The 11170-nt window shown below is 32.9% G+C and overlaps 1 protein-coding gene across 1 annotated transcript in view; it reads left to right on the forward strand.

Moving 5' to 3' along the window:
* Positions 1-4203: 4203 nt before the first annotated feature.
* LOC145256187 (cytochrome P450 2U1-like) overlaps positions 4204-11170 on the forward strand; it is a 52512-nt gene continuing 45545 nt past the window's right edge. Inside the window, exon 1 of the mRNA XM_080114775.1 lies at positions 4204-4534. Coding sequence (XP_079970901.1) covers positions 4323-4534 — 212 coding nt within the window. The 5' untranslated portion in view covers positions 4204-4322. The remainder of the gene's footprint in view (positions 4535-11170) is intronic.

Below are 11170 nucleotides of genomic sequence, written 5' to 3' on the forward strand. Positions count from 1 at the left end.
GCCACATAAACCGTAGAGATATAAATCATTGCACATGCAAAATTTCATCTAGATCAGACAATTGGAAGTGGGTCAGGTGCATTACTTATTGCACGCCCCTCTTAATTCAATTTCCAAAGTTTTTTTTTTATTTATTAAATTGTTAGGTGAAAGTACAGAATAGTTTACAAAGAACCTTCCTCCTCATGTTAAGGATTCTTTTCTAAATAATATATGTTATTATATCAACACTGTCAATAAGTTTTATTTAGTGGTTTTTACCAGTAATTTTTAGGTTTTTTTTTTATTTTTCAGTCATTATCGAGACTCGAAAAATATAACCCTGTTTTATCGGTGATTTTTTTCGTAATCTCATGTAACGCGTGACGCTACTTGTTTTTCAAATCGAATAACTTTTATTGCAAAATAAACAAAACATTTCTATCATAAAATGTTGGTAAATTTTTAGGTGGTTTCCACCTTAACCTTTAAAATGATGACTTTTATACGCTTTGTTGAATGTTGAAAACGAATATCACATTTACATTTTGCCGCAATTATTTCAGTTTTCGGGACATTAAAAAAGTCATTTCTTATGTTATTACGGCTGGCCATGTTGGTACGAGCGCAGTTGCTCGTAGTTTCTCAGAGTTGCGTTCACACGCACGAGCGCGTGCCACGCGTGCTAAGATGGTCACAAAAAATAACATAAAAAATGGCATGGCTTAATATCCGGAAAACTACTTATTTGCAGAAATTTAAATGCGATGTTCGTTTAAGCATACCCAGAAAATAAACCTCGTCATTTTAAAGAGAAAAGGTTGAAATAGAAACCAGTAAAAAAATTACAAGATAATTTTATTTAATTATTTGCAAATATAAATTTACACATCAGTTTTGCCAATTTTTTATATAACATTATTTTTCACAAGAAAAATTTATTTTTGTTCAAGAAAATTAAAATCAGTGGCCGCCAAGGATTAAATCATTTAATTTATTTTCTATTTTCAGGACTGAAAAACATAACTTGAATTTAGATAAATATGGCAGCGCTGAAATTTTAGTTTGACTTTTTGCAGATTATTATACATGAATATATATGACGAAATAATTATTAAATAAAATGTTATTTTTTCGAATTTGAACCCAACCAAACATACTATTCTGAACAATATCTAAGGAGGCTTGGCACTATTACAAAGTAGGGGAAATGAAAATTAGCCCCACTCCTTTTCTTATGGTCTTTCTTTTTCGTTGTCAAAGTGCCATTTTTACCTATTTATTCACTTTTGCTATTTTCACCGGTGCAATTGTTTCGGGTACCAGTTTAACCGAGCCTTATATATAAATATATATATATATATATATATGTGTGTGTGTGTGTGTGTGTGTGTGTGTGTGTGTGTGTGTGTGTGTGTGTGTGTGTGTGTGTGTGTGTGTAAGGTACCTTATTATTGGATCATTAAAACCTTTTGCACACGTATGGATGTGCAGTGGGGCAATATTTAATTAAGTTTTTTTTTGTTGTTGTTGTAATCGACATAACGTTTTCAATTTGATAAAATGACTTTGCTATTTTCTTTTTCCATATTGCCTTCTCGGTCACATTTTTAAATGTTGTTTTTATTAAAAAAAACTTGAATTTTACTTCTTCGTTATCTGCCTTCCATGGGGTATTCCAGAACTTGTTACAACGGTACTAGTGCATTGTAGGCAGAGCAGATTACTTCGAAGGAAATTAGAGTTTAACGTGTGTACTACCAGAAAAATGTCTTGAATAGCATATAGTGTATATATGTATATGTTTGTATGTATACGCGTTTATAGATGTGTATGCAAGTGTGTGCATAAGCGAATAGAAAGTTCATATTTATAACGCATAGGTAAATCCATTACTTAAGAAGGCGATTCTGTTAACACTTTCTGAGAAGAGAGACCCAGTTACACTTTAGAAAGGTGTTTCATACAAATACGATAGACAAGATCAAATTACCGTTCGATGGATGAAATAACGACGAAAACAAACGAAGACTTATCAAGATGATGATGTTTATTCGATCCGGATAAGAAATTAGGGATTCGAATGCTTTGCTTATTTCTACATTGCCTTTATTCCTTTTTGTTCGCTTTCGAAAGTGGCTTAGCTAGCTCTTATCTTTCATGACTCGACCCTGAGTGATCTGTCTCTACTGCTCTCTCTTATTTGACTCCTTCATCTCGAGCCCTCTTAACTGAATGTATTGAAAACTACTTTACTTTGTGACGTCAGAAACGTGCTGAAACATGTGCTTTCCTCACGTGGATTTACATAACATATGCCCAACACGTTTCTGGCAAAAACAAGACATTCCTTAATTTACATTGTCCGATATCTGATCCACTAGTTGTATCGTTATTTAGTTACTTCTAAAAATGGTAAATTTACTAAATTCCTGAGATTGCATTATGTATTTACTTTTAACATTTGAATACTGGGTTCGAGTCTAGCATTTTCCTTATAATAAATATTATTTTTAATCCTAATTACGTTTTTTGTTTATTAGTGGGGTCAGTCCCCTTCTATATATAACACGATAAATGCGTGAAACTGTAGGAAAAAAACAAATGGACTCTGCGATATTGAGTGCTTAATTAGGGCAGGCTGCAAATACCTGCTTTGAGTCGGAGTAACTCTCGACACAATAAATTAAAAATTCACACGTTGGTAGACACGAGAGATCTTCAGGTACATGACGAAGTCAGTACAAGGGCTAATCACTCAGATTATTGAGAAGGAAAAAATAAAATATGCCGTAAAAACGTAACAAGAATAAAAATGTTACAAGATATCTTATAGATTTAGACATTTAGATGTGGGATATTCCTGTTTTGCCTCTTGGAAACTCTACTGGAAAGGAAGGAAAAAACAAAATTATTCTGTCATAGTAAGGGATTCAGTGCGCAAGTAGGATTTGGCGAAAGGAAGGGGTTTATTTACATTTATGTTTTCTGATGTCTCTGTCGAGTTCCAAGTGTTCAACCGAATGAATCAGCATGATAAAAGGTATATCTTCCATAATTGGAAGCCAACCACAAAAATACATATTTATATATGTGTGCCTGTATATGTATCTGTGTATGTGCTTAACTATATATGGAAGCTTAGAATTAGTTAAACAAATCTTCTCCTTTTTCGCTTTCTTATTGTTTTATTTATAGGGTTTTGTCTGCTTGTATGTTTTGGATATAAACATATATCTATGTGTCTGGATATCTGCATACGTACTTTGCCTGTCAGCATTTTTATTGATTGTCAACTTTTGACGATTAATATATTGTTTTTCTATATTTATTCTTACTTCCGCCTTACTAGCTGCTTGTATGTTATCTCACTTGCATTTTGTGTTCCCCTCCGTATTAAACAATCTCTTTCTTAATTTCTTTTATTTATTTTCTCTTTATTCTTCTTTTCCTTTTTCTTACACTTTTCTCCTTTTTTTTTTCTTATTTTCCTTGTTTATCTTGACTTTCATCTAACAATTTAATAAACAAAAACTGACTTATACAGAATATGGACCATGCTGAAATAATAACGGTATTATTAAGAAAAGAATTCTTTATATGGGGAGGGAAGTGTACTTTTTAATTTATTCTGTACTTTCATCTAACAATTTAACATAGGAAAACTCTAGTTATGCATACGAGCTGAAATAGTAGTGTTATAATTAAGAAAGCCATTCAAATTACTTTTCGCTGGATGACAAACGAAGAACAAGCTTATTTATGATTGGGAGAATTTATTCCAGCTGAATCAGAATGGTCAGGCGTTCGATGCCTTTTAGATTTTGACATTGTCTTGTCACTCTTTTTGCTATACATTCGAAAAGGGCTAAGCTAACTCACCTCTCACAACTCTGTCAAATCAGAACTCTTCTGACTAACATTTCCGAACCCTAACTTTACTGATCATATTGTAATCTATCTTCCTTTATGACGTCATATCATGCTCAAACAAGTTAATGTCTCAGCATGTGGAGTTTACGTATTACACATGTTTCCAATACGTTTTTGGCAACACAAAGAACATTCCTAAATTGATTATTCATTCTACTTCTCTAACTAGTATAGTTATTCTAATATAATAAATAATTCTCAACATTCCCTGACTTGTATCTACATTTTAATGTCTTCCTTTTACCATTCTTTTTACTTAGATCGATTCTAGAATTCTCCTTTAATAAATATTATTTTCGATCCTATTTATTTTGTTTCTCTAATTACTGGGATCTGCCCCCTTCCATATGTAACATTTAGATTAATTATAGTTTTATTTTTTTGCGAATTTTTCAGGCGTGCTGTTCAGTATGGGACAATCGTGGAAGAACATGCGTCGTTTTGGGTTAACCTGCCTCCGAGACCTTGGAATGGGAAAACAGGGCATGGAGCAGAAAATCCTCGAAGAAATCTTCGAGATTAAAAGCATCTTCGAAAATTCTGACGAGAAACCGTTCAAATTGTACAGTCTGGTCGCAAATGCAGCGACAAATCTTATTCACAACATTATCTTTGGCGAACGGTAAGATGTTTGGATCTCATATTCCGGGTTTCGATCTCGTTTTATTGCAATGTTTATTTATTTCAGAGAAGAAAACAAAAGTCAATTAGTAAACGAATATTAATACAAGTACAAACAATTTTTTCTATATGTGTTCATTTTGCATTTGTATATCCTGTAATAATTAAAATGTTTCAAATATCAGAAGATGTATATATATATATATATATATATATATATATATATATATATATATATGTGTGTGTGTGTGTGTGTGTGCGTGTGCGTGTTTGTGTGGACATTATATACATATATATATATATATATATATATATATATATATAAATCAAAGACTGAAATTCAGTAAGAATACATGTTGTATAATATTGTACACATAAAGTCCAAATAAATATTATTAATTATTACCTTTGACAAGACGATTCGAAGCAGATAAAGAAAGCTCGATATAAAAGATGGAGTAATAATTAAAATGGAAAATCTGGGATAAATTGTGTGTGATTCTAACACAATTTAATGTTGCTATCAGAATTTCCATTATATATATATATATATATATATATATATATATATATATATATATATATATGCATATATATATGTATGTATATATATGTATGCTACTGGTACCATGTAACCCAGTACTACCTGCCTCATGGTCGGGTCACCGGCGACTAAACTGGTTCCCCTACCAGGCTTGTTTGGTGAGGAGGGCGGCTAGTCTCCCTGAAGGATTAAAAACAAGACCTCCCAAAGGGCGAATGAACTCTTTTTCTGGGTAAACGGCCAACTAGCACCGTGTATATTTGTGTGTGTGTATATGTGTATTGGGGTGGAGAGGGCTCCCGTAAGCCATGGTGAAGGCAACCCCTCTAGGAGAAGCAAATCTCTGAGTTAAAAACATAAAGCGGGAGACCAGTACCCGCATTAATCTGGTCTGCAGTTTGACTTGTTGCTGGCTCTCTTGCTCTTGCTTGTTGATGGATGTCAACATTTTGAACCGAGAGAGAGATTAAGCTGTCGTACAAAGCTAAAACTCTGTAACACAATCAGGTACAGATACTCCCTCGAGCTATAAGAAAAAAAGAAACGGTCCTATTGCGACGGAAAAGTTGTGACGCGTGTAGGTCTGAAATGCTGGAAGCATGTAGTAATTGATCTGCCACTATTATATGTATCTATATATCTATATATATATATATATATATATATATATATATATATATATAGGTGTATGTATGTTTATGTTCATGTGTATGTGTGTATATCTATATTTATATGTGTGTATATGTGTGTTTGTGTGTATGTGTGCATGTATGTATATGGGCGTGTGTATATGTATTTATGCATTTGTGTATGTATGCATATATATGTGTGTATATGTATGTATGTGTGTATGAGTGCATATTTACGTACATGTATGTATATGTAGGTAAGTGTGTGTATATATGTATGCGCGTATGTGTACGTATGGATGGATGGATGGATGTATATGTGTGTATGTATTTGTAGGTGTGTATGTATGTATGTATATCTGTATGTATGAGTGCATATTTACATACGTGTACGTATATGTAGGTAAGTGTGTGTGTATATAGGTATGTGCGTATGTGCACGTATGGATGTATGTATGTGTATGTATGTATATATGTATGTATGCATGTGTGTCTGTATACGTATGTATGTGTATTCATGGTGTATGTACATATATGTGTATGTTTACAAATATGTGTGTATCTGTATATATGTATATTCGCGTTTAAATATATATATGTGTGTGTGTGTGTATGCATGCCAATGACCGTCTTGTGTATATTTGTGTATAAGTATGTCTATGTATGCATATATGTAATGTGTATGTATGCATGCATATATGTGGGTTATTTGTATGTGTGTATGTGCATATGTGTATGCATGCGTGCATGTATATATATATATATATATATATATATATATATATATATATATATATATATATATATATGTATGTATACCAGTGACCGTCTTCAGTGTCATGTCTGCTTGTGCGTGTGAATTTTTTTTCGGCAGGACTAAAGTTAAGGTTATCTTCGGGCCCATGGACTTTCAGTACCTGAGGGAGTGGCACTCGTCTGACAAGACGTTGCAATCATCATCATCATCATATATGTATGTATATATATGTATATATATATGTATGTATATGTATGTATATATATGTATGTATATATGTATATATATGTATGTATATATGTATGTATATATATGTATATATATATATTTATATATATATATATATGAATATGTATAAATATATATGAATATATATATGAATATATATATGAATTTATGTATCTATGTATATATATGTATGTATGTATATATATATTTATATATATGTATGTATATATATACGTATATATATTATATATATACATATATGTATACATATATTTATACATATAATATATATATATACGTATACATATATGTATGTATATATGTCTATATATTTATATACATATATATGTATATATGTATGTATATATATATATATGTATATATATATATATATATATATATATATATATACGAAGTACCTTCAATAAGTTTCCTGAGTTTTGTCGTATAGGTAGTTATATTGAGAGTACCCACATTCAGCAATCTTCTCTGGCTGCATTTGTTCTACCGTTCCAACAACTTCTGGAATGCCCCATGAAAGTCCTCTTTTTTATCTTGTCAATACCCCTCGTTGCAGCCGCTTTCATGTCCTTAATTTTCTCATAACGACATCCCACAAGCCCTTCCTTGGGCTTTGAGAATAACCAAAAGTCACAGGGAGCAAGTTCTGGCTTATTGGGTAAGGAACTGTCTTGATGCAACCCTTGGTCAAATCGTCTGTGACAAGGATGAAGTTGGGCATTGATGAATTGTCCTGGTGGAATTGCAACTGACCCGATTTGAAGAATGATCGCCTTTTTCGACAGAATCTCTTCCTGAAATCTCTTAAAAGCTCAACTTTATATTCCGGGTAAACTGTCCGTCCAGGTGGTGGGGGGAGGGCGGTGCATGTAGATCATGCCCGTGGTTACAAAAAGGCGTCCTCATATGTTTCTGAGTATATTTGAACTGTCCGACTTTTGGGGTCTGGGAGAGTCAGCATGCTTTTACAGGGAACTCTTTCCCTTTGTCTATGTGTCATAGAAGTAGGCCCAACTTCAATCGCAGGTCATCAAGAACTGCAGAATCTTAATTTACCATTTTTGTGCTGGCAGAGACATGTTTTCCTTTTTCATCTTTTATATGAAATCTTGGGATAATTTTTTCGCAAATCCTCCGCATCTTCAGTTTCTTGCGAATAATTGTGTACAATTCCACACGGACATCAACTTATGCACGTATTGTCAATGTAGACACACGACGGTCCTTATCTGTGAACTTCTTTATTTGACAAATGAACTATATTGTTCTGACTTGCTTACTACTGCTACACCCTTCATTATCCCGCACAGCTACTCTGCTTTCCTTTAATTTCTTATGCTACTCAAACACTGATGTTCGTATCATGCAAGATGACCCAAAAGCAGTATGAAGCGTTCCATACGGTTTTGTTGTTTTTTTCAAGTTTAAAACAGAATTTTATTGCATATCCTTTCCCTAAAGTGTTTTCTCATCCAGATTGTATTTTTGAAATTCATCAGCTGTGATAATCATGCTTAGTAGCCTGCCACTAATAAGTGGAGACAACGAAGCAAATGAAAAACTCTGCGCAACATACAATCCAAAGCAGCAGTTGGAAAATTCGGTTGTATTTTATTTGAAAATATAGGTTCTTTTTTACCAACTGTCATAAAATAAAACCATAGATTAGTATTATGATCTTAAAAAAGCCTGATATTTTCATGTAGTTTCGTCCCATAGAACCAAAGATATGAGCATTACACTATTCAATTGGCTTTCCGTATAGATATATCCATATATTTATGGCTTGGCAAGTCTACAAGGGAGACAACCGAAGCAGAAAAACTGAAGCTGCCTGCTAGGACACTATATTACATACTGGTTATATTAAAGAAATGACGTATGTTATATATTTGTTGTTGGTCATATTCGTCTTTGTTCATGTTGTGGAGATATCATATTGGTGAAAGATATATTTAATACAGAGACAGGGACATTTTAACAGGGACATGCAATTCAATTTTGATGAGAAAGATATATAGATAGATAGAAGAGATTGATAGATAGATTGACAGTTATACTGTTTAACAGTTCTGGCAATGGGAATGTTTCTTTAAATATTTTCTTAATACTCATATTTTTGAGATGAGGATTTCAGTCTTTTATCATAATGAAGGAACATTCATTATTAATAATAGCTGAGGGGGACGCATTCTTAAGATCATAGACACATTCTTAGATGAGTTTATACACAAGGTCTTATAAATACAGATGAGTGGAAAACAAGTCTTATAATACAAATTCACAATACCTTTGCTGTTGAATGACAAAACATGAAGACGACAGTAACAAAAATATGGTGATTTTCGTTTATTCCATTTCGACCGGTTAATGGCTTTGCATCAAGGAATTCAAAGTCTCTACATGATTTCCTTCTTCTTACCTTCGCTTCCCAAGGCGGATGTCATCTCTATCTGTCCAACCCTGACTTCTCTCTTCTCTCCTAACTTACTTACTTCCTTTCCTCTGCCAAGCTCTAACTATATTGAGAACTCATAACGTCATTACATGACCAAACAACGTGCATATCGGACTCGTGTCCTGACATGCCTCACGTGTCTGAACATGCCTTGTTACAAAGAACGATTTCTCTAACCTAATTTTCAATTAACCCACTTTACAAATAAGTATAACATTTTCCATTGTTCGTTTTTAAAATTCCTTATTTTTATTTCATTTCTTTAACAGGCACAAAATTGCATTCTCACATTCCTTTTTCAATAATCAGATATCTAACTATTTTATGTGAACTAAGCAATGGGTAATTCTACATTCCATTTTCAATAACATTCTGTATTATTTATTTTAACTTATGATTGGAATGCTCAATTCCAAATATAGTTTCCCAGGTTCGAATTCCCGGCTATTTTATCTCATATTTACTCACTTACAAGAACAGGCGACTTGTTCTTGTAACATCCCTTCTATCCTTATTTTTTAAAAAAATGTACGCATTTGTAAATTCTAGTACAATTTTTTTCTTTATATCTACACAACAGCACGGCTAAGAAAGATCAGGCTAAAAGAATCAATTAGTCAGCCATTTCCAACTGACTTCACAATTATTATTTTTTTTATTTGATCAGACCCTCTCTGATCTTCTTGGCATTTACTTTTTGGGGTGTAGGGTATTCCTCCCCTGATCCACGTCAGCTGCTTTATCCAGCCACCCTTATGTCGTAAACTAGAGGTCTCACTTTACCTCTTTCGAAATTGACGACTCCTTTCGTCCCAAAAGTGCCCTGACGTATTCTTTTCCCGGTTGTTCTATTAAGTATGGCTTTGTTTTCCTTTTATAAGTATCTATGGCCCAATTTTTGTGATTTTTCTCTCTCATCAGAGTTTCCAAGATCCAGCAGAGATATCACTCATTCATGCATCTCTAAAAAAAATATAAGGTTATATCTTCTTACGTACCTAAATAGGAGAGATTGATAGACAGATTGACATTCATACGGTTTGACAGTTCTGACAATGGGAGTGTGTAGTTCTACATTCCATTTTCAATAACATTCTGTATTACTTATTTTAACTTATGATCCGAATTCTCAATTCCAAATCTAGCTTCCCAGGTTCGAATTCATGGCTATCTTATCTCATATTTACTCACTTACAAGAACAGGTGACTTGTTCTTGTAACAACTATATATACAAACGTAAAAAAAATTGGTCATATGTTATTGATTTCAACATATAGGTTGTTTTTTACCAAATGTCATGATATTTAAACCATAGAATAGAATTGTGATCTTTAAAATGCCTGAAAATGTTCAAGTAGTTTCGTCTCATATAACCAAAGGTAAGAGTATCTCAATATTCAGTCAGTTTAGATATATACATATATTAGTAGCCTGGTAAGGCAACGGGGAAGACAACCGAAGCAGCAAAACCGACAAATGTAAGGGAGAAACAGAGAGAGCCAGACAGACAGACAGAGACAGAGACAGAGAGATGGATCGATAACTGATATACCACCCTTTTTTTGGTAATCTTATGAGTTCTAAACCAGGCCACAATTACTAAATAAACATCCTTGCTTACAAAAATAGACAACGACCCCTTCACCTAAAATGATTGCTATTAAGTTAGTGTTCATTTTACGTTTAATAAATATCCCCCAATTTTTGAACCTATAATTTTCTTATCTTCGACAGTACTCCTTTCCTGGGATTTTAAACGTTATTTTCGTTTTCAGCACTTTCGAAACCCTGTAATAGTGGGAATTTTTAAGCATTTTTGAGGGTTGAAATATATTAGACCTTTGTATAATATTATATCATAATATATTATATTTTGTATCTACATAAAATTTTATGTATCTGTTTGCAGTATTTACTTAAACAGTGTTCGATAATTAAGTAGAGCTAAGTAGTTAGTTTTGAAAATATATACACAATTCTCCGCGGTTTATCCTCGTGA

This window comes from Euprymna scolopes, chromosome 32, assembly GCF_053919585.1.
Source record: "Euprymna scolopes isolate OS-2025 chromosome 32, ASM5391958v1, whole genome shotgun sequence".
Classification (NCBI taxonomy): Eukaryota; Metazoa; Mollusca; class Cephalopoda; order Sepiida; family Sepiolidae; genus Euprymna; species Euprymna scolopes.